The sequence below is a fragment of the Eublepharis macularius genome, chromosome 9, assembly GCF_028583425.1.
Source record: "Eublepharis macularius isolate TG4126 chromosome 9, MPM_Emac_v1.0, whole genome shotgun sequence".
Taxonomy (NCBI): domain Eukaryota; kingdom Metazoa; phylum Chordata; class Lepidosauria; order Squamata; family Eublepharidae; genus Eublepharis; species Eublepharis macularius.
In genome coordinates, this window is record NC_072798.1 from 56,894,742 (window position 1) to 56,919,884 (window position 25,143).

A 25,143-nucleotide genomic window follows, 5' to 3' on the forward strand; every position below is an offset into this window, starting at 1 on the left:
TGCCATAAACAATTTAACCAGTTATCTAGTTACACTATATCTAAGGTTTTTATTCGAACCCTTTGTTGGTTTACTGTTGCCCAAAGTACTTGTTTATGGTTAAAACTATTATTTAAAACAGTTTGTTTTTAATTTGATGAGTTATTGGGTACTATAATGTTACAATTACTTGTTTTAAATTTACACACTGCCTTGTTTGCATACAGATATACTCTGACAGCATAATGTACAGGCTTGTAGACATAATGAGAAATCCAAAACAGATACATTTATGCTTGCTAAAACAATGATGTAACATCTGAAATGGCAAGTCCATGGAAACAGGAGATATGAGTTTCTGCAGACAGCGATTTCTGTAGAACTGTGTTCCTTCCTAATTTCAGGATTGGTACTTGCATGCTTCATATAGACTAAACGTTGCTTATGTGACACATGAAGTTTACTTGCTTATTTACTGTATTTCTATACTTATTTTTTCATTGCATAAAGTAGTAATTTGAATGGAAAATGTGTTGAAATCCAGTGTGGTGTAGTATCTAGAATTTCATACTCAAATCTGGAAAGCTTGGATTCAAATCCATAAAGTTTACTGTGTGACCTTGACTCAGAAACTTAGCCTAACCTACTTCAAAGGGTTGTTGTGAGGATAAGGGCAGTGAAATCTCATGTATGCCACTCCAAGTTTTTTGGAGGAAGAATGGAGTAAAAATAGTATGCATTTGTGTCCTCTTTTCTCTCTGATCATAGCCAGCCTCTGTTGTATATACATTAGCCCTTGCCATCTATCATACGTTAGATACTTATACTGCTACAGTTCCCTCTCATGCCTTTTAGTCCACCATATGTGAGTGTTTTTTGGTGTGTGTGTGTGTGCGCACATGCACACATATTCTTGCATTGGGAAGGTGCTGTTGGTAGCAGATTCCCAAAGCATGTACACACTGATGTGTACGTATATGCAGTCTTCACACTTAATGGTGTACTTGTTTATTCCCCTCACCCTTGTAGGAAAACTGCATGTGTGAAATGGCGCTTAACTCTCCTACTTGCTGGCTGATTGTCTTAATCTACTATATACTCATGTCAATATATAATACATTAAGCCACCCTTGAATCATAGTCAGATGTTCTCAAATAGTCCAGCCATTTACAACCCACCACCGCTACTATGCCCCAGTTTTAAGACATTTACTTGCCTCTTTAGATTAACCGAGGTGGGGGGGGGGTGAACAGCTGATTTCAGTCCAAGCTCATCAAGGTTTGGGGGCTATGCAGGATTGGCCATGGTCAGTACTTGGATGAGAGACCACCAGGGACCGCCACACAGAGGAAGGAAATGGGAAACCATCTTTGCTTGTTTCTTGCCTGGAATTCCCTATGGATGGGGTCACCATGACTTGGTTGTGACCTGATGGCACATTTTTCTTCATCACCTCCTTCAACTGATGTTAATCAGCTTGCAAAGATAAGCCAATGTGCTTTTGAAACCTTTACCAATAAATGGTCAACAGTACTTTAGTTCTTTCTCACACATGTGAATATATAAAAACAAATACAAATTTATAATTTTAAGAGGATATTAAGAAATATCTGCATTATTCCGGTTTTCTTCTCTTGAGTAATTGCTTAACTTTTTAAAAAGAAAATTAAATACCTTTCTTCTCAGTTTTATAAAGCAGCAAGGGAGATTACAGGGAAACGTGGTGCAAGAAGAGTGTATTAACTAAGGTCATTATTTGGAGTAAATTTTAAATGGATTTAGGTGACATACTTGGTAAGGAGGTTTTAAATCAGTTTTCATTCACAAAAGCATTATATGGATTCTCCTCCCCCTTATTTACTCAAGCTTCGTAATCCTCTTGCAGATCTTCTGTCTGTTCTTTCATTTCTACAAGGTACTTTCAGGCTGCTACTCAGTCAGTTTTCAGAGAAGAGTCACATTTTAAACAGTTTATGTAGCTTTATTTTGAAAAGCATTAAGGTTGATTACATAGACTATAAAGAGCTTAGACGTTCTGATTGCAATGATCACTGAGAAAAGAATTGCCTCCCTATTTTGACTAACATTTTAAGATTTCTTGAGCACTTCAATTAGGAGATTTCCAAGCTGTCTAAAACTATTCTGAGAAAATTGTTTTGGGTCTATAAAGCCTGGTCCCCAAAGAACTACTAAGTGTTGCCAAGGAATCGCATGTATCCAGTAGAATGTATAATACTTATAGTTTAAACAGCCGGTTTTATCATGCAGAATTATTGAAAGACTCCTCCATTTCAAAAGCTGTTTGCATGTGGCGTGCGTGTGTTTGGGGGGGAGTTCAAGCCCATTGAATTCATTGGCCTGAGCTGAAGTAACAGTGTAATATTATACTGTTAGATATTCAACGCTTGACAACTCTTTCAAGTACCTCCTTTGAAAAAGCTGTATTTTAGTTGGCATGGGTCAATGTGGAGATGCTGTGATTGATTGATTCACAGTGACATATTTTGTACTTTTAAGTCATTTGATACTGTCAGTGAGTGGTTGAGGATGCATAATATGTATTGATTGTAAATTCTAACTGATAAGATCAGTTAAAAATAAGGGACCCATTAACAAGCTTGTATACAATAATATGTTTAGATAAAGAAACTGGATGAATTAGGAAACAGAATTCGCTTAATTGAAAAAAGAAAGAAATGATGTCGTATAAGAGAACTTCAAAGAAATGGTATTAATGGTAGTGAAATTTAAGATGTATTGGGGAGATGTGGTGAGGAATCCAAAGAGGGCCTTCCACTGTACACTGTGCAGTCAAGGAACTGTTTTACGTTTATCCCTTTAGATCATATCCAAAAACATTGATCTGTGTGCATAAATGGTTGATCGACCTTTTGTACAGTTGGAAGCATTAGAAATACTATAAAAATTACAGATTTTAATATTGTGCAAACCTGTTTTTGGGACTGCACTAGGTACAGGGGTTTTTTTGCTCACTATTGTTTGGATCCACCCCAAACTGTATATATGGTATACATCAGAAAATACTACAGTACTAGAACAAAATTGTGGATATAGTTATGAAAATAACCTGTTGCAAATATCCTTGGTTTAACATTGGAAATAATGTTGAGAAGCATAGAGGAAAATTGTAATTCTGATTATAGCTGAACTACTACTGTGTGAAATTAATGGAAAGAGGAGTGACACATTATTTCTTCTTCTTTTGAATGTTTGACAACAAAAACATGACGACAGTGTAAAGCTTACCTAGATTCGTATAAGAATCCTCAGATTAGAAATAGGATTTAGAAATTAGGAATTTTCCAAATACTTTGTATATGTGTATGTTTAAACTATGGTAACATTAATTAATTTTAAAATGAGACTGTTGGTTAAAGTATTATGCTAGCAAGTATTGGATGAGTGAAGCAAGACATGAGTCTTAAAACTACATATACATGCAAATATGTATGTTCAGTTCAGAGTTTATTGTGTATAGCTATTGGCCGTCACAAAATTATGAAGACTCCATTAAATAAGATAAAAATTAGGTAAAATACAACTATATACAGTACAGGTTTACCAAAAATTCTATTAAAACAGACATCAATTAAAACCATCAATTGATAAGTTAACTACAAGTTCAAGTAACACTTCCTTTGCTGCATTAGACCTTATCTTCATAGCAGAAAAGGTAATCCCACCAGAAACTTTGATCTGGGGTTAGAATACAAAGGAGAAAATGAGGTAAATCCTCTAATATATGAGACCCACATATACAGACCCTTTGGGTTATAAGAGTTTGAGAATAACTTCCATACAATATTGCTGACGGCATGGATTGAAATTGCAGTAGGGTAAAGGATGCGCTAAGATTTTGATTAGAGATGTTAGCAAGATATGGAGAGAGGATGTGGTGAAATTTGATAAATTTAAATCACGGTACTGCTTTTGAATTTAGAATTTGGGGGCAATCGATCAACGTGTCGGAGTTAAACATCCTATCTCTAAGTGGGGGGTAAGTGGCCAGAGACCCTATAAGATCATCAGGAATAGAGTACCTTAAGAATATCTCATTAAGGTAAATAGAGCACTGCAAGTTATTGGCCATCAAAAATTGTAGGATAGTTGACTAAGTGAAACTTGTCTAGGATTTTTATTCTTTACCCAATAAACTCTTTCATGACTTTTGCAACTGATTTGCATCTCCGTGGCCCTCACTCTCTGCACTCTCTCCCCCCTCTCCTCACCACCTATACATCTCTGGCCAGTTTCTTCATACCCTCCATGCATCTGATGAAGAGAGCTGTGGTTCTAGAAAGCTTATGCCTCAAAGAAGTTGGTTAGTCTTAAAGGTGCTACTGGACTTTTTACTGTTTTGCAACTACAGACTAACATGGCTAACTCCTAATAATGTGGGAGATCGAATGATGAGAGATGAACTATTCAACTGTGATACGAGTATCCCAAAGGTATCCCCCCACCCCCACCCTGCAAGTCTAAACCTCTTGGGGGAATATCAAGTGTGTATGTCAGACTTCTTTCTTTCAAGATTTATATATATGAGAAAAGTACTCAGAAATCAGTGGTCCAGTATGCATCTCTGCATTGAGTCATACATCTGTAGCATCTTCCCCCTCCTAATAATATTAAACTTAATTGCTAAACATGGAGCTCAAGCCATGAAGAGTTTGGTCAATGATTAAATTATGCACTGTGACCAAACTCTTCATGGGTTGCACTCCAACATTCTAAACAATAAGCAATGACATTCCAAAGGCCTCATCTATCAGGAATGATACAGGCAGCTCATAATTCTTAATGTTTTGACTTGTTTACCCATTTGGGTCATTCCTGGTAATTCCAAATGTGAACTCATTGTTCTAAAAGCAGTGTTCCTCGCTATTTTTATTTTGAGTTCTTGAATATAAGACTCATATTATAGGTGTTTGGGCAATAATGTCCAAATAAATCATGTCAGTCAACATGAAATGACAGCTATGGTGACAGGTTTGAAGCATTCTTGGTCTTCAAATATTTCTGTTCTTTATGTTGATTATATGACAGCAATGCTTATTTGGGTATATAAAACAGATTTTTAAATATCTGAAATGTTAAAATTTGTGCTCTTTAGTTGTAAAAAAAGTTAGCAATTTCTTACAGTTGGGGGGTAAGAATATGTTTTAAATAGCCATTTGAAAATATTCTTTTAGATATGAAGCTCCTGTATCTAGATTTATTTATCTTTAAAAAATTTTATGCCACCTTACTCTGCATGCGGACTTGTATATTATGCTTTATTTCATGTAATGTCTAATTATGAGGCATATGGCAAGAGGTGTACAAAAGGCAATTTTTCTAATATATGCTGTATACATTTCTCATTAAGAAACTTTCATCTACCCTGTCCCAAATTAATGCAGAATCATCTGCACAGAACTGAATTGGTCTCCTTAACTTAGTCTGTTTCAAAATCATTATACTTTAATAAGGAAGAGTTTTTTGCTTGCTGAAAGTATGAAAAATTGAAGCTGACAGCATCTTGGACTTGTATATAGGAATATTTCATGTGGTTCATACTATTCAATGATTTAAAAAATCCTTGTGTAGTGCGACCTCTGATTACCTGAATACCTGCAGAATAATTAAAATTATCTAGGTTTACAAACTGTCAAAATGCATAAAATGATAGTTAAAAAATATTTTCCTTAACACAATGGAGATACTTTGTATGCATGCATACAGAATGGAGGAAGGAGGGTGTCTCTGCTGGGTTTGGCTATTTTTAATTTCATAGTATGCTCATTGCATATGATTATGTGACCAGTTTAAACGGCATTGCAGTCCAAAATGAATTTAACTCATCTCATAAATTGTTTTTTCTGCAGGGTCAAACAGCATTTGATGTAGCAGATGAAGACATTTTAGGATATTTAGAAGAACTACAAAAGAAACAGAATATGGTAATCTCTTTCAGCCTTGCAAGAAAACTCACAAATGCTTGAACGTAAAGTTGTCTTACTCTGAGTCAGACCCACTGGTTTATCTTTCCCAGTATTGTCTACTGTAGGCATTATCTTTTCAAGGTTTTAGACAGGTCCTCCCAGGTCGTGTTTCCTGAGATTCTTCTATAGGAGATGTTTGGGATAGAATCTTCATCACTGAAAGCATGCGCTAAGTGCTATGATCTCATTATTATTATTTTGTCACCCCTACATCTCTATACTAGTAATTTGTAAGAGAAGAAGAAGTCTGAGAATTTTCACAGATTTCCTATTGCAAATCTTTAGTTCCATTAATGTTTTCCACAAAGAAGAAATTATGTGAGCGTGTTGTATGCTTCCTATTCTCTTTCATACGCAGACACATACAGTGAGTTAGAGCCAATGATCATCTGGTGTAAAGATCATGGATCTTCTTTCTTTTCCACTTTTCCAAGCAGTTCCAGGAACGTTAATTCCTGAGGTTGTGGAGTAATAGTCAAAGCATTGGTACAATACATTGAGGAAGAAGGTGTCATCTCTCTCTCCTGCATCTTATGTCAGTGGAGCTCTGCTGATGGAAGAGGCAGGAAGGATGATTTTGACCCCTTCTTCCTCACTGTAGCTCCACTAATGCTCATGGCTTCTTCCCTATGTTTGTTTGTTTTATTTAGAATATTTATTAGGCATCTTGCTAACCTGCAAGAACTCAAGGGGCCTTACAATATAAATAAAGCACTGGTTCAAACTATCAACAGCAGCCTTGGAATTAGGTGGAAAAGAAAGATAAGAGTTTAGTATCATCTGCATATTGTGACACCACAGCCTCTCCTGATAACCTCTCCTAGTGACTTCATATAAATATTAAATAGCATGGGGGATAAGATCGACCTTGTGGAACCCCAAAGACCAGTGGCCAGGGGGTAGTGCAGGAATCCCCCAGTACCACTTTCTGAGACTGCCCTCTAAGACAGGACTTGAACCACCATAATATAGTGCTCATTAGTCCCAGTGCCAAGAGGATACTATGGTCATACTATCAAAGGCTCCTGAGAGATTCAACAGGACTAGCTGAGTCACATTCCCTCTGTCTAGTTCATAATGGAGGTCATCAGCAATGCAATCAAAGCAAATTTGTGTTCCAAACTCTGGCCCAAACCCAGATTGAGATGGGTCCAGAAAATCAGTCTACTCTAAAAAAAAATCCTGGAGCTGGGAAGTAACTACCCACTTAAGCACCTTGCCCCCAGATGGAAGATTGAAGAGTGGCTGGAAGTTCTCCAACATAATAGGGCTCAGGGAGGGCTTTTTCGGAGTAGAATTTTCTTTATTTAAACTATAAACAATAACAGAGAGGGAATTTTCAGAGCAGGACTAATCGCTGTCTCCTTGAGCATGGGTGGCACAACTCCTGCTTTCAAGAAAGTGTTTACCACGCCTTGTACCCACTTGGCCAGTTCCTCTCCAGCAGCTTTTATCAGCCAGGAAGGGCAAGAGTCAAGAGGACAGGTGGTAGGTCTCACTTCTCCAAGAATCTTGTCCACGTCCCTGGGCTCCATAGGCAGATCTCAAAGGTTCATCATCTGAACATGCATTCACACCAGTATGTTGTTCCCATGACCGTGGAAATCAACTTCCTGGGTGACAGAAATGGCTGCTTTGGAGGATAGTGTTCCTGGCTGTCAGCTCGCCTGTCAGGCTTTCCTTGGAGGCTCCTTTAGTCCTCAGATGAGGAGAGCCAGGGCAGGGTTTTGTCACACAGGGCCTCTGCCACCTCCTTGGGAAGGCTGTTGGGGCATTCTCCCTCTCTTTTTGCTCTCTTTCTGCCCTCTGCTGCAGCAACTCTGGTCTCCTCCCTGGCCTGAATGAGGAGCCTCACTTTTATTTCAAACCCTATTCTCCCTAATCCTGCCACGAAGGCATTGGCCAATCCTAGGGTTAGAGGTCATAGCCCTATACAGGGTACACCTCACCCTTACCTTGATCTGCCCTTACTCTCTATGGCTTACAGGGCAGTCAGGGCTTTAGTCTGGGTGGGACTTTAAGTCTGCCATCTTCTGCCCGAGAGCAGGGGTGAGTGGGACATGGCTGCATCTAGCATCTTGAGGTCTGGGCAGATGGGCCTGCAAGCCAGCCTCAGTGCTGCATGGTGGCCACGTCATGCTCAGGCAGCGTGGTTGCCTCATAATGAGACCACATGACTGCCTCTAATCCCAGCAATGGCAGTGGGTGAGTTGGGAACATTGCGAGCCCTTGGAGGGGGTTGGAGTCACAAAGTCCAGAACTGGTGTTGGTGTAACTCTGGAAAAGATGAGCAAGTAGGAAAGTATTGAGAGCATCATTGCCATCTGATGGATTGCTTGATCTAACACGGTGTCTTCGTATGTGTGCTAACTTCATTTTGATTGTGGAGAAAGCTCAGTAAATCAGAAATTCTGGAAAGGAATTTTATATGATACTCTTGCATGCCTACTATATGATCTGACTGTTCTGATATTTGTGTTGCAGTTCAGTTTTTTGGATTTATTAGAAATTCTTAAAATTGAAATGTTTTCTATTTAGTCATCCTTTAAAAGTGTTATCAGAGTTGAAATGATAAAAGGACTTGGTTTATAGTCAATTTAATGTTAGACTGTTTTTTGAAATAGCAGACATAATTTAGAATTTTTTGAATGGTGAATACTTTTCTAGAATATTGCTACTTTGGTGGTTTAAAGATTTTTCTGTGTGTATTCGTATTTGTAGAATTGTAATTAAAGGTTTTTGTATCTTCTAAAGCTCCATAGTGAGAAAAAGGAAAAGAAATCACCACTAATTGAATCTACAGCCAATATGGACAATAATCAGACTCAAAAGCCATTTAAAAAGTAAGTAAAATGTTCTCAAGGTAGGATTTTTTAACATAGAGTTGTTAAGTAAACAATTCTATTTGTTTACTTTTTTAACATAGAATTGTAAGTAAAATGTACTCAAGGTAGGAAAAGTGATTTTTTTAACATAGAAAAGAATTGAATTGGAATGTGATAGAAGAAATTAGGAAGGAGCTAATTAGTTATCACTCCTAGGAACATCTGATCCCAAGCTGGTTGCTGCTGTCACAACTCTCCTAATTTTCAATTTATTCTGAAGCTAGTGAAATATAATGTGTTTTCTTTCAGTAAAGAGACTTTGATCATTGAACAAGACAAGAATGCATCTAACATTGAATCTTTAGAACAAGAAAAAGTGGATGAAGAAGAAGAAGGAAAGAAAGATGAGTCCAGTTGCTCCAGTGAAGAGGATGAGGAGGAAGATTCAGAATCTGAAGCAGAAACAGGTAACACAGAGCTAGCGCTTTACGTTGACAATTAGATTTTAAATTTCATTGTTGTATCTGATTGTGCAATCCCACATTGGGACTGCGCATGCGCTGGCCGGCCTTGGAGAGAGATATTGAACTTTATTACCCTGCAAGGGGGAGTTCAACGTCATTGTGCATGTGTGCTCAGCTTTCTGCCAAAATGGGGTGATGTGAGGGGGAGCTCCCCTCGTTCCTTCAGTTATTCTTTCGCTGCTGTTGAGAAAGGATCCTGTTTCTCTTCCTTGCATTTCTCTTCTGTTCTTCAATTGACAGTACATCTCAAAAGACATTATTCAAACACTGTTCCAAGTGTAACACAAAAATGCCACGCATGGATGTTCGTGAATTGTGCCTAATTTGTTTGAGTGAATCCTGTAATGTAGTGGGCTGTTGCCACAGCCAGCACTTCACACCTAAGGCTAGTAGGGCTGCGTGCCTAAAAGCTGCTTTATGGGAGAAGGTGTTATCGAGCTCTGACACACCGGCAGCTATCTACCACAAACGAGCAAAAATCAGGATCCTATTATCCATCAGTTCTGAGGACTCCATCTCATTATTCTCCGACCTTATCGGTACCAACCGTGGATCTGATGGCCATCTGTTCATTGGTTCTGAGGCCCGTGACTCTGGAACTAATACCATTGTTGACACCCTACTGAGCGATTGACAAAGAGCAAGCATCCAAAGCTTATCTCACCATAAAGGAAACAGGCAACCCACGCTGACACATACAATTAGCTTGACTCCATTGATCGGTAGATAGAGAGGGCTGAAAGCTAGATGAGCTGGGCAGAAATGTTTATTAATCTGCAGTGCTGAATTTCTGCATCTCCAACTATCCAAGCAATCATGGAATCGTACAATTTATTCCTATGGGAGTGATTCACCATCCACCTGCAGGACCTTCCAGAAGGTCTCAGGGCTATAGCCAAAATGGTGAGGCCATATGCCTAGCCAAGCAACAAATGAATGCAGCTAAGCATGCTGCTAATGGTTCAGTCAGGTCCATGGCTACAGCAGTGGTTCTACACAAGCATGCCTGGTTAAGGTCTTATTTCATTGCCTCAAGAGAAGAGAGCAAAGACTGATGAATCGCTATCACAAATGAAAATGAACCAGCAAACAGCCAGATCATTGGGGGTCATGGCTCCATCTCAACAACCTTCCTACAGGTATTGTTATCAGGGCCAACAACAATGGCAGCAGCAAATGCATTATCACACCCCAAGATACCCTGTGCAGCACTACTCTCCTCAGAGGTCATATTCCTCATCACATTTTCAGAGCTCCAGGAGATCTGCTAGAGCTAAACTCAAGCAATCAGTTCTTTATTTACGGTCATTTGACCAATCATGCAACACATTTACACTGAAAAGAAAATTCATTTATGCAGTTATTACCCGGGCTTTTTTTTCAGCGGGAACACGGTGGAACGGAGTTCCGGCACCTCTTGAAAATACTCTGTAATAGTGCATGAAAATATTATTTCAAAGAATCCCACATGTTTCTTCCTCATTTCCTTTTTGAGAGTTACGCCACCTCTTTTTCCAGAAAAAACAACCTGGTTATTACAATTATTACAACCTGGAGCATGATTTGCCATGTTAGACCTCAAGGACACTTATTTTCACATTTTATTCACCTGACATGCAGGAAATATTTTTGTTTTCAGTCTGGAGATGCTTGTTATCAGTATACTGCCCTCCCTTTTGGGTTGCCATCGGCCCCTAGGGTATTTACAAAATTATTCCTTGGTGATGGCATCTCTCAGGACTCAAGTGTGTTCTTACCCCTACCTGGATGATTGGCTAATAGTGGCCCAGTCTGAATTACAACTAAATTCTCATATTGAAGTTATCATCCATACTGTGTCCCAGCTAAGATTACTTATTAACTGGAAGAAGTCTAGCCTCAAACCTACATAATATTTCCAGTTTACTGGGGCTAGGTTTGATTTGTTAGCAGCTAAGGCATTTTTACCAGAAGAGAGGGTCCAAAAGATACTTTCTTTGATCCATTTTTTCATTGCAGTATGTTTTCAGTTGGCACTCTTGATGCGGAAACTGTTAGGACTCATGTTAGGACTCATCTTCTAAGTCATAACCACTCTATTCCCCCTCCCAAGTCTTATACATTGATTCCAGGGGCTGCTAAGAGGATCAAGCTGCCGTTGGTAGATGATCTGGAAACCAGTCTGCCATCTAATCCCATGCTGCCCATTGACAAGGATGTATTACCTAAGGATTCCAGCCTCAGGTGGTTTGAACTGGCCATGCGCAAAAAATTGGAAGCTTCTGCTACATCCTTCAGAGCATTGGCAACACCTCTGCTTCTTCCTAGAGCCGCATTCTTTCGAGTCTCAGACCTGGCTGCAGTGAGCAGCAAAGTTCTTTAAAGAGCTGAAGGGTAAAACTGAGAAGATAGTCCGGCAATATGCTATACTGCGGTCAACCAGAAACAGGGTTTTCAGACAGCCAGGCACAACACAAATCTGGTTGGAATACCAAAGAGCCAAAGAAGGGAACTCAGTGTGTCTATACCAAAGCAGCAGGTGCGATAGTGATTGGAGGACGCTTACAATGCTTGGCAAACCCTTGGTAGCCAATAATAAGAAACCAGTGGGTGCCGGATACTGTGATCTGTGGAATTTAATTCTTTGCCACCTGGACCTTTTTTCCTCCAGATCCGAAAGAATTTGGTCAAATAAAATAGGCAGCTAGGGACAAAAAAGGCTGGAATGGAAACACTAAGATTTGTCATGACTGCCTTTTAGAAGGGGAGATTGTCTGGCTTCCATCGATCTCTCAGAGGCACTTGCAACATCAGGCCCTTCCTTTTGACCTGAAAACACCACCAAGGGTGTTCATCAGAATCCTAGTAACTCTGATAGCATGGCTAGGCTGCGGAGAGAGTCTCCTTTCCTTTATCCAAACGGCATCTTGATCATGGTTCCTACTACAACAGGTGAAAATGATAAAATTAACGGTAGCCTGTCTGCGTGACCAAGGATTCATGGTCAATGAAGAAAAGAGTTCTTAGGGAAACAGAAGGCAGAAGTGATTCTTCTGGCTCAGTGACTGGGGATGAGGGTATCCTATCAGGGTGTCCTCCAGGAGGCAAGGTTCCAGTCCTGTGCACTCCAGAGATACCTATTGACATAGTATGAGGTGTTAGAACCCCAGAGGTCCAAGATAGTTGAGTTGCCAGAGATCTTCAAACAGGAGAACAGCCAATGGCTGGACCTCATTCAGTCTCATGATGGCATCCCATTCAGGTAACCAAAGAGAACAGTGATGACCACGGACACGAGTCTTTCGGGATGGGGATCCCACACCCAAGGAAGAATGGCATAGGGCATCTGGCTGAAGGAGAAACCCTTTGGAACTTGGAGCCATCAAACGGGATCTGGTGGAATCCCAGGATCTTCCCACAGGTTACCATATGTTTATATAGACGGAAGATTATCTTAAATGCTCTGAAAGAGGTGTATGTAGCAGACCAGGACAACTCCCTGGTAGACTAGTTAAGCCAGATAGTGATGGACCAAGCAGAATGGATGCTATCCAGAGAGATTCCCCAACTGATCTACCACAGTTTTTCGGCAAGGCGCAAGAAGAAGAAACCCTCAAATCATAGGGATAGATGCTGTGAGCGGTAAGCTGCCTTCACACATCCTGTACGCTTTCCACAGTACAACTATTGCACAGAGCTGTTCAGAAGATCACACAGTAAAGTTCAGATGCGATACTAATAGCAACCTTTGGGTCTAGAAAGACATGGTCTCAAAACCTGAAGAATCTTTCAAGCATAGATCCCTGGCACCTCTACTGAAGGAGGGCCCATTGATGCAGGGAATAATAACACTCTCTTGACCGGCTGTGACAAGCCTCACAGCATGGAGGTCCAACACAAACAACTAATAGGGTTGGACTAAACAGAAGGCATAATTGGTACTATGCTAGCCTCCAGGAAGAGTTCCATAGAGTCTATAAAAATTCCTGCCAAGTTCCCAGAAGAGTGCATGGATAGAGACATGTAACTTTTCGGGGATAATTAGGGGGTTACTATCCTCCTTCAAGCAGGGTAGAAGAAAAGTTGTAACACCCTTAGACAACAGGTAGTGACCATCTCAATAATTAGAGGTTCTAGGATGGGACATTCCCTTATATATCACCCTCATGGCAACAGATTCTAAAAAGGGGCCTCATTGTTGAATCCTCCAAGGAGTCGCCAGTTTTTCCCCACGTTAAATCTTAATCTGGTATTGAGAGCATTATCTAAAAGGCACTTTGGGCCTATGATGACCTTTAAAGCCATCTTTCAGATGGGAATAAAATCAGCTAGACAAGACAGAATGGCAGGCACTACCAGGAGATAGAGATCCATAGCCTTTCCTTCAAGATGGTAGAGCATGTTATGAACGGAACCAACTTTCTTCAGGTGAATTTCACATTTTCATAGGACAGAAGAGATAGAACTTCCCTCCTTCTAACCTAATCCAAAGCTTGCATGTGCACGCGCGTGCATGCGCGCACACGCACGCACACACACCGAATCTCACTATGATATACATAGAGACATGAGATTATACTCAGGCAGGACTGAACAGTATTTCACGAGTCTGTGACACTAATTGTGTGTTTTCAGAGGTTCTCCTTGGGAACAGAGAATGTCCTTTTCTTGGCTAAATAGGTAAAGCAAAGGGTATATAATTCTAGCAGGTCAAGCCAGAGGTCTGGAGATGCCCCTAAGTGTCAGGGTGCACTCACTAAGGGAAGCAGCAACATAGGCAGCCTATAAATCCTTTAGTCGTTAGAAATGATGGATAAGGTGGCCACATGGAAATCAGTATATTCTTTTATCAAGGAATATAGGATAAGTTGACCTCAGAGACAACCTTCAGCAGGAGGGTACCACAACACACCCTCTAGGCCTGGAAGCCAGACTACCCACCCTGGGGCACATTGCTCTTGTATGTCCCAAGAGTAAGAACTGCCCCACTCCTAGGACCACTAGAGAATGGAAGATTTGTATTCACTTACCGTGAAGCTTCCTTTCTTGGTGGTCCAGTAGTGGGGCAGTCCTACTCACCTGAATTTCTTTGGGGACGGCTGCTAGGATTACATAAAGAGTTAGGATGACAGTTTTCCTCCCACTGGATTCAAGGGAGGGACCTTTCTGTTTATTTAAAAAAAATGAGGGGAGTTATTTTTCCCTCTTGGTATCATGATGGGGAGTCAGGGCTTCGGAATGGACTGGCAATTCCAGGGACAAGACCCTCCGCTCCGGGATCAAAATCAGCTGTCTGTCCCTGCCTTCGGAGAGGAGGAGCTATATCCCAAGAGTAAGGACTGCCCCTCTTCTGGACCACTGAGAAAGGAAGCTTCACAGTAAGTGAATACAAATCTTCCATTCCCTCCTTCCTGTCCCACTGTAAGCTCTTTACAAGACTATATTGCTTATGGCGGTTCAGAACTGAGGGAATGAGGGAAGCTCTGTCTCACATCACCCTGTTTTGGTGGAAAGCTGAGTGCACATGTGTAGTGAGGAGGAGCTCCCCCTCGCAGGGTCCTAAAGCTCGATAACTCTCTCCAAGGCCAGCCTGCACCTGCGCAGTCTCAATGTGTACCAGTACAGCAGATACTCAATGAACAGTTACAGTTAATTGCAACCCTGTTTTATCTTTGCTTTTCCTAGCAGAGCCTATTAGTTGTCTCCTTTAGTCTAGGGTGTACTCTGTAAGAGCCTGGGCTTGAGCTTTTTCAGGGGCTGATCCGTATCTCTAGATCAGCCTGCCCAAGTAGGTTGGGTGCTTCTACCCTCCTAGCTTTTAAGTGAGGCTGAAGAACTGAACAATTTTGCAGAGTATTTGGAGCTGCCTGAATCTGAGCCACTAGGAATATGTGTACAGAGTGTTCTAAAAAGTGTTTTAGAGTGTATTTTGTTTCTTTTATGCATTCACATTTTTAATTATGTGATTTTATCTGGTTCTGTGGTATTTTATTATTATCTGCCTTGTGTCTTGACTTGGTCAGGAGAAAGATCCATCTCACAATCCATCTGTATATTACGTTTTTGTCCTGCCCTTTTCCCAAGGAGCTAAGCGGAACAGTGTAATCTTTACCTTATCTGTAATGGTGCATGCCCTTAGGATAAATAAAAATCTGTGAGTTTTTAATGTTTATGTCATATTGCTTTGTTAGCTTTAGACAAACAGGTCCAAAACAGGCAAAGAGATGCCTTTTTATAAGATGAACAGAAGTTTATATTACACAAAACTGTCTAGCAGAATTAGGGAAGTAAAATACATATTTATTATCCCAAACAACATTTCAGAGAAACTTAATTCAAAAGTTAGCTTAGAACTTTAGTTAGTTTAGAATTTTAGTCATAATAACTTAAGATAGACACTAGCCTGAAGAGGTGAATGAACAGTGTTGGTACTGGCTGAGAAGCTGTACTTGCTAGGAATGCTGGGCAGAGAAAATGTCCTTAGAAGTGCTTTCAGCTGCTGTTGCTTTCCTCAGTCACTGTGGAGGGGAGCTTTGTCCCTTTCACTTGAAGCTAATCCAGATGGAGCGGGGCTGAATTACAGGGTCTCCTCATTAAGAGGGTAGAGTGTATCAAAATTTACTAATATATGTCCCAAAGGCCATGGCATTTTAAAATACAAAGTAAATCCTATGTATATACAGCAAATCCACCTTGCAGTGTGTGGTGAAACCTATCTATAATCATTCTATCGCCATATTCACCATAACAGTACAGTTGCAGACTTCTGGAAGCTTCTCTCTTCCTTCTATCTCATCCTTAGTTCTGTGATTTTACAATATTGCAATTTAACATTAATTTTAAAATAAAGTGATCTACCTTTATCTCCCTTTAATTGAATACTGTAAGACTGTCATGTCTGCATGTTTTCCCCTAGCAGCTTAAAGTTTTTCATACTGATCACTTTAGCATTTCTTGAGCTACATGACTCTCATTACTGTGTTTTCTTTGTTGCTACTATGCAGTCTTGTGCCAGGAAAATATGACTGTGACACAAGAATTAATTTATGTAAACTCGGAGGTTTTTAAATATCAACAAGGCTTTCATCATACTTTATTTGGCATGCTAGAGAACTATGGCTTTTCCCTGGAGCTGCATTGCTCTATTCCAAATTTGTACTTCCCTCTTTCCCTTTTATTCATTTTAAGGTGGATTCACAACGTAAAAGCTTTGATACTTGACATATTTTTGTGTACATATATTTAAATTTAAAATTCAAAATAGAACTGCTTTAAATGAGTTGAAAAATAAATATTGCAGTGCTAGAAGATAGTTAAATTTTCATTATCCAAATGGAGAAAATTAAAAAGCAAATAAGTCATTGTCTTGTTACTTTCAATATTCTGGTAAAGCTATTAAAAAGCAACTCAGAACATTTTTTTCAGATAGATGCTGCAGATGATCCAGTCTCTTCCTATAACACCCGCATTCAGAGCATGCTCACATGCATGCATGCTCTAATGGGCTCTGAGGCACATGCTAAGCTACACACATGCACTGCTGTGGGCTTTTGGTAGACTAGACCGTGCTTCTATTTTGAAAATGGGTTCTGTTGAAAGATTTTCATAACTTGCTTTATTGCTGTATCCTGTATTGCTTTAAATTGTACTAACAAAAGTATGTCTGTACGCCATAGCTTCTGGGAATATGATACGGGTTTTTTTATTTATATCAAGTGGTGTTGTTCTTCATATCAGTGAGTTTTTGTTATAATTTTTAATCACTTAATAGACATTTACTTCTCCCCATAGTTTTGTTTACAACCATAATGACTAGAAACTAGCACTCTGTAGATACGCTTTTAAATAACCAATTTGTTTTACTGCATTCAAGTTATCTGTCATTCAGATAACATGTAGCAAGTAAACAGATTCTGCTCAGAAATCAGTTTGTCCTTGCTCTTCAGTAGCATTGATGTGCCATTCAAGCACTTTTCCCACAATGAAACAAACTCCCCTTTAGTGTGCCTTTCAGCCCATCATATGATTGTGAACACTGCTACTCAAAATAGGCTTCTCTGTAGTCAAACATATTAGCTCTCTTTAAATCATTTATTAACTCCATTACATGTTAAATGTTTTATTTTCAGACAAGAACAAACCTGCAACAAATAATTCAAATGCGATCAGTGTGCAAACAGCTCCCATAGCTATAACAACACCTTCTGTTACTACTGGTCAGGTGACACCTACATCCCCTATTAAGAAGGTAACACTGTTTTTTTTTCAGTTCCATTATTATAAATGACTACATTAGTTTGCACTTATTATTGCATTCAAAACTTGAATGGTGCCCTGATAAATGAAGCACTCATTTTAGAATTTTAGAATTTAGTTGAATACTTGCTTTGTTTAGATTTCTTGTTAGAAGGGCTTCTGTTAAGAAAGGCATTTGCTCTGTCTAAAGCTGAGGAGGCTGCTGGGTGCCAGATATGTTTGAGCCAGCTCTACGCAGTGGATAGATGAAGGGAAGGCATCTTTACTGTGCCACGAATTCAGTGGGCCAGTCCTATTTTTTGCATATAAATGAGAATATGTGCATGTCCTAAAAATAGCAATGAGGGAAATTGGTAGCTGCTTTGTGCAAAACTGATTTGGGGTTCAGTTGGAAAATGTTTATTACAGATAATGAGCCTTTAAAATACCACTGTTGTAGGATGGTCCATTGGGGTCACTCAGCTTCAAAGAATTATAATAGAAATACATTGGTTAAAGTTTCATTGCTGTTATATATCCTAGGTTAGACAGCTGTCTTTTGAGTCCTGCACAGATTTTCACGTAACTTAATTTGTTGAAGTGTTCATATAGGATCAGTTACTAATGCTTTTGAGCCATGTGTATCAAAAGATCCCATGTTATTGACATAACGACCTTTTGTTGGCACATAATATGACATTTTAAATCAGCAAAATCCTTTATGATCTTTTATTTATTTATTTACAGAATTTATATCCCACTTCTCTGCTCTGTTCAGGCTAGCAAGGAGGCCAAAAGTTAAAAGTAATTAAAACATCAAAAAAGAAGGAGGGTCTCTGAGGGAAAGCCAGACGAACCTGAAAATATTCACCTGTTGTTGGAAGACAGTTATAGAAGGAAACAAGATGAATATTTATTGTGTGCTGCCCATAAATTTTCAATATCCAGTAATGGTAATTAGGGCAAATGACTGTGTCGTGGACCTGAAGCACTTTAACTAGGTTTCCCAGCTCTTCTTGAAGCTTTATGATACTCTTCTCCTAAAAACTGCCATTGATCCATGTGGTAACTAGTCGAGAGTATAAATACATGCCAAGAAACAAAATATTGTCAGCTGACAGCTTTATTTTTAAAATTTAAGACGTTCATAGCTTTAAATTTTATGTGTATTTCTTGGTTATTGTCTTAACACACACACGCAGAGAGAGAGAGAGAGAGAGAGAGAGAGAGGTACATAAAGGTATTTGGGTTTGGCATTTCTGGGGGGGGAGACACTCTGAAAACAGTATCTTCTACAGCATCTTTGTAAGTTGGCACTCATTTGTTACCTTTGATAGTGACAGAACTGTGCACTCACCTTGATTAAGCACTGCAGCAGTCTGAAGGCTCTGAGCTCTAGAGTTTGAGTCTGGTCTTTGCAGAGTAGGGGGTTGCATGCCATACGGTTCCACATTCTTTAGGACTGCCTTCTTCTCTCACTCTGGCCATTAATCACGATCTTATGATCATGCTTTTCCAGAAACATTTGCATTTTAAAGTTCGGCAGGTGGTCAGTAGTGAGTAGATCATATTTGATGTGGACTTCTAGTTTTAAAACCAGCTCCATTATTTTGATGCCCATCCTAAGGGCATTTCTTCATGTGTTATCTGCTCCAGGTTCAATTCTGTGGGGAAGCAATTCCCCCCCACCCCTGCTTCTCACAGCATTGTAGTGCATTTGTTGTGTAACTCTGAGGTACCTGCTTTTCTCCAAATTTTTGGAAAACATCACAGTTTAAGCCTGGATGGCTGCTGTGTGAGTGGGGAAATTTGAATTTGCACCCCCCCATGTCAGTTTTCCCTGTTCCTATGGCTGCTGTTATCTCCTCCTGCCACTGCGGGGGCGGGGTGTGTGTTCAATTTTTTAAAAAAGGCACTAGAATATTGGTACATTGATATTCTACAACAAGTTCTTTGAATTCTTGCCTCTGAAGTATCTAGCTCCTTCCCTTGCAGAGATGTAAGGAAAAAGGCATATATTCACAATGAGGCTGGGCTAGAGATTTACTTTTAATAACAACAACAACAACATTCAATATATATACCACCCTTCAGGACAACTTAACACCCACTCAGAACAGTTTACAACGTATGTTGTTATTATCCTCAGGACAATCTCCCTGTGAGGTGGGTGGGGCTGAGAGAGCTCTGGAGATCTGTGACTGACCCAAGGTCACCCAGCTGGCTTCAGGCGGAGGAGTTGGGAATCAAACCCGGTTCTCCAGATTAGTGACCCGTGCTCTTAACCACTACACCAAACTGGTTCTTTTTAAAAATTGACACATTGCTTGTTACATCTACTCTTATAACAGTATATTGATATAACAATATTCTAGTGCTGATACTTTTTTAAAAAAAAAAAAATTCAAATGCCCAGTAGCTCAGGGGATGAGGATGGCCTCTGCTGTGGAATTGGGGTAGGGGAACTGCACAGAAACCTGTCATGTGGAAGCCCCATTGTGGCTGTATTTTATCAGCAGCTGCACCATCAATAGGAAAGCCATACAAGCCCATCCCAAAGTGGAAACCAGCAACATCTTTTCTTTGTAAACTGATCTTGTAATAGTAAATAGCATGGTGGACTTACTGTTGCTGGAAAGGGCATAATTAAATTTGATACTTACGTTTGATCTTTATATATAATAGCCAGGTACATCCCCTCCCCCCCCTCCAGGGGAAAAATTGAGGCTAAACATAGCTTATAGTAGAGATGGGCACGATCCGCATTACGATCCAAAAAAACCCACGATAATGGCGATCGCTCGATCGTGACTCAGCAGACTGTGATTGGCTACGGCCAACGATCCAGCGATCGGGAGGGGAGCTGGATCGGGGCTGGATCGTGCTCGGATTGGGAAGCCAGACACTCAGGCGTCAGTAATCTATTCCTGGGGCAACGGAGCCAGGGGAATGCCTGAGCTGTGTTTCCCCTCCTTCTGTCACCTGGAAACCCAAATGGAAGCTAGCTTTCCTTGATCAGCAGGGCTTCCTTCCAACCACGGAGCAGCAAAGCAGTTACCAGTTGGGAGAAGACAGCCAGGGGAGGGAGGGGGAAGGGGGTGTTCTGTAGCTATGGGCATTCCAATCTCTTCCCTGCAAACCCTGATAGGCAGCTCAGATGGCCAAACACAAACACAGATGCCATCGGCATCACCCACCGTTCTTTTCTCGCCAGCGCGCTCCTTTTTGGCCTGGCGGGCGGGCACATGGGGGGTGCTGCTGGCGAGCGGCCAGACCCCCTGCCCCCTGAGGTGAGGCGGCTCGTCGCCATCTCCCCATGCCCCCCGGGCCCGGTAGCTGCCACCAACACCCACCTTCCCACATAGCTAGGAATAGCAGCACGCCCTGCTTTGGCCTCCACGATTCACAGATCGGGAACGGGAGATGATCGGTGTGGATCGTTTAGTTGGGATTGTCACCGGCGCCGATCCACGATCGGCTGGATCGGCAATTTTTTTTGGATCGTGCCCATCTCTAGCTTATAGGTAGTTTTCCAGGTTTAATGAAACCATAGGTTTGTATAAAAGTAAGTTTTAAAAAATGTTTGGGAACCTTTAAAACAAAAGTATGTTTAGACACATCAAAGGTAGGGGGAGAACTTGGCCTTGCTCTTTGCTGGACTCTTGGCCAGTATTTTATGGGAAATTTCAGTTCCCAAGTTTTGAGGCACTACAGAGGTTCCATTTTCTCATGATCTGATCATGGCATCTTAGACTTTATATATAACACATTTAAGGCTGTTGTTTTGAGCCTCTTCGAGCAGAGAATGAGTTCCAAGTTTCTATATCAATTTCTACAAACGCTTAATGTAATCCATCAGGCATATATTGTGATACAACAGTAGCTCAGCAAATCTCATGTTTATAGTTCCTGCCTAGGACTGCAAAAATGGGTGGTAGATGTGATAAAGCTGAATGGCTAATGGGTTACTTTCAACTTAGTGAGTCAGAAATTGTATAGGCCTGGTATGTATCTACAAACACACATACGCACAGTAGACTGTTGCTGTTCCCTGGGACCATCGCTTCATGATGGGAGGCCTGGTCAGAGCAAGTCATGCTCACTAGCATGGCTGCAGCATTGTTTAGTGAGTTGTGTAGCAGTGGCCATTTTGCCTTCTGGCTAGGGCAGTGTTGCACAGTGCTGCAAATAGTGCTGCAAACAGGAGCTGTTGGCTGATGTAGGTGTGGTGTGCGACTCCACACAGGTTGCCTGGGCAAGGTGGGTACTATGCAACTCTCCCAGTGGGCACAGTTATGAGAAACTGGTGATCATGAGAAGGGAGGATGCAAGGCTCCCGCACTTGTTCCTGCTGTGCCTCTCAATACATGCAGCGAGATAGTGTGCTCAGGTCTAGCCACATCACGTGATTGGACTGTGATGCAAATAAGTGAAATCACAATCTGTGAATGATGAGGGTCTACTGTATATTCATATATCATAACACAGGTAGAATTCTTTTGTAATTTAGTGGTTGTGTTGAGCTGGCTAGTCAGAAGTTTAGATCTTGCCTCAGCCCTAAGCTCCAAGTGGTCTTAAACAAGATGCTTTCAATTTCAAACTCCCAGGTAAAGCATATAACTCCCAGGTGATGCATATAACAGAGGTGGTTTTGAGGACTCCCAGGTAAAGCTACTAAAAATGCTGTAGTAAAAGCATAGTAGTTATTGTAGTTCTGAGTTCTGTCTCCAGAAGAAGGAAAGAAAATCAATATGTGAAGTAGACAAGATTTATGTACAGGAGTTGTCCTCATTTGCAGAGACTACTTTGTCACCTTGTGAAGTATTTCAAAAGGAACACAAACACAGTTTGAAGGTTTACTTATGCATTACAAGCTGATTCTGCTGCCTTTTCCAGTCTAGTAAAGGACTACTCTTCTGCAGGGTGACAAGAAAGGTAATCAGAAGCAGTGGCAGCTTATTCAGATTAGAAAACAAGACTACACGATTGTTAAATTACAAGATAGTAAATCAGACTGAGATCTCCCATCACTCCCAACCCTTCTTTACCCATTCTATACTCCTAGGAGGCTGTTATTGATGCATCTTGGTGTGTCAGAGTGACAGTCAGTCTGTCACTATGTTTAATTTCACACTGGAGTTCTGTGGCTGGATCTCCCATCTTGTGTTCCGGCTCTAAAAAGCAGCCATGAGGAGGCCTAAGATAACTAAGGCTGTGACACTTGGGAAGTTAGATTCCCCCCTTCCCCATCAAAACAACCCCTACCACCATGGCTACTTTTGAGAGGACATAATGACAATCCTGGAAATCCCATCATCATCGGTAGTCCCTCCCCTTCACATCTATATTTCCTCCAACATTTGCCTGCCTCTCTTCCTATCTTACATTTCTGCACACGGTCCTTTTCTGTTTCCTCTCTCTTTCTGAGTTTGGGTTTCTCTCCCTCCACATATTTCTTACTAGTAGTAATATTATTCTGCAAAGGAGAATAACACAGAACTGCTCTGCAAACTTAACACAGAAAAGGGGCTGAGTCCATTCCAGAATTCTGTGAAAAGTTAATAGAGATTCAAGTGTATGGACATTGGAAATAAAGATGTCCATCTTTTCCTTTCAATCTTTGTTTTCTTATATGTCTTGTCCCAACTGGCTTTAGTATGACTTCCTTGCTCCTGTCATGCCTGTGGCGGACTCTGTAGATCCAGCATCATGGAGGCAGGGCTTACGTAAAACTGGCATTGTTCTTGTGCCCAGTAAAGGTGAAAAGTCTCTGGTGAGGGCTTTGTGTGTGAATGGGTTTCCCCACCCCCCTCCAAATTGCCGAAATAACAAATTTTAATACAAATGTTAGTACTATGGTTGCATGATTTTAAACAGTGTGTCCTTTTTTTTTTGCATCTCATAGTTAATAGTGCAGTGTTTAAACCTAACCCTATGAACAGTTGACTCAGTTTTTTGAGACTTTAAATAAAATAAAATCATTAACTTTCCTAGAAAATTGTGTGAGATCTTGCTTTCTTCTTCACAGACTTACAGAATATATTTATTGGAAGCAAGTTAATTCTTCAATACCACACATAGCAAGCATGAAATTCCAGGAATGTTGGTTTTCCTTTAGTGACCTCTGAATAGTGCCACATTTTGGAGTGAGCAAGCACAGGCTACCATGTTGTTGACTTTTGATGCTAATGAGGCGTGCATCATTTCCTGACGTACATGTTTACTCATGCATATTATCTGTGAATGAATGCCTTCTTTGACGATTACAATGCAGCAGACACTCTGCTACATATATTACTTCACGTAGCTTGGCAGGTCTTTTATTTCTGCTTTAGCCATTTAACTTCCTTCTAGTAGTTGAAGTAGGTATCAACTTATTTTATATTGTCAGTACCTGTGAACAGCTGAGGAGAAATATTGCCTGTATAGATTTTTTGAGGGCATAGGAGGTGCTTTAGTAAATATAAATATCGTAGGACCAAAATTGCTTTTTCTCTGTCCTGTTTTAGTGCAAGACCATATTGTGTGGATGCTGCCAAGGTTAGGATTCACTGAGAAAGTTGTCTTACTTCCTTGGTCTTAATGCAGCTTTAAAAGGAAGTTCTCTGTCTCTGAGCAACCCATAACTTGTTCAGTAAGATTTGGGATAGATGGCTGTAGCAGCCTTTTGAGAAAGAGATCACAAATCATTTGTGTGAAAGAAAAGCTTATGTAGCCTTGAACCATATTTCATGACTGGTGCAATGAATATAAATGCCAGGTTGAATCCAGTCAAGAAACAGTTCTATAACAACTGGCAAATTATTGAAAGCACCTAACCAAACTCTAAGACAATGATGGTGTTGCACCTGGTGCACCAGTAGGATTTAACAAGGAAAGGAAGGAATGGTATCATGCCAGATTTAGTTTGTGATGGAGGATCTGTACTAGTCAAAGTGGCTCCTGGCCTCCCAGTATGGGATTTCATGAAGGCTATGAAGCAGAAACTGTAACTGCTCTCTCCAAATGTATTCTATGCATCCTGCCTACCTTCCTTCCCAGCAGAAACTTTGCATGTCCTAAAATTTCTTACCCTCTGTGGTGACCACAAAGGAATGAAGTCAGAAGGTGCCAGATCACTAATTCATGTACACAAGGGAAAACATGTTAGGGAAGGAGATATGAGCATTCTCTGTTCCTGCAATGTTCTAGATTGTCATGCTGTGGCCTGTACATGTGCACTCTCAAATGTATAGCTGCTCAGAAGATACATGGAGAGCAACACTCACAGAAAAACGATGCTATATTTTACAGTTTCCAACTTCATCTAAGGTTTCTCCCAAGGAAGATGAGAGAAAAGATGAGTCTCCTGCATCTTGGAGGTTAGGTCTCCGAAAAACTGGCAGTTATGGGGCACTTGCAGAAATTACAGCTAGCAAAGAAACTCAGAAAGAAAAGGATTCAACAGGCGTTATGCGGTCAGCTTCAAGCCCTAGATTGTCGTCTTCATTAGACAACAAAGACAAGGTAATCTGTTTGCAGAAAATACAACATAATTAAGGGGGGTTGGAACAGACCATTTTCTGTGAACTGTGGAAGTGAGAATCTGGTGTGGA

General features: G+C 40.5%; 1 protein-coding gene across 4 annotated transcripts in view; it reads left to right on the plus strand.

The window, feature by feature from the left end:
- PPP1R12A (protein phosphatase 1 regulatory subunit 12A) overlaps nt 1-25,143 on the plus strand; it is a 226,898-nt gene that overhangs the window by 130,794 nt on the left and 70,961 nt on the right. For 3 of the 4 annotated variants that reach the window (XM_054989301.1, XM_054989300.1, XM_054989302.1), the window contains exons 6-10: nt 5,869-5,943; nt 8,740-8,828; nt 9,120-9,277; nt 17,443-17,561; nt 24,842-25,054. In XM_054989301.1, coding sequence (XP_054845276.1) covers nt 5,869-5,943; nt 8,740-8,828; nt 9,120-9,277; nt 17,443-17,561; nt 24,842-25,054 — 654 coding nt within the window. The remainder of the gene's footprint in view (nt 1-5,868; nt 5,944-8,739; nt 8,829-9,119; nt 9,278-17,442; nt 17,562-24,841; nt 25,055-25,143) is intronic. The other variant, XM_054989303.1, reaches the window with a different exon arrangement.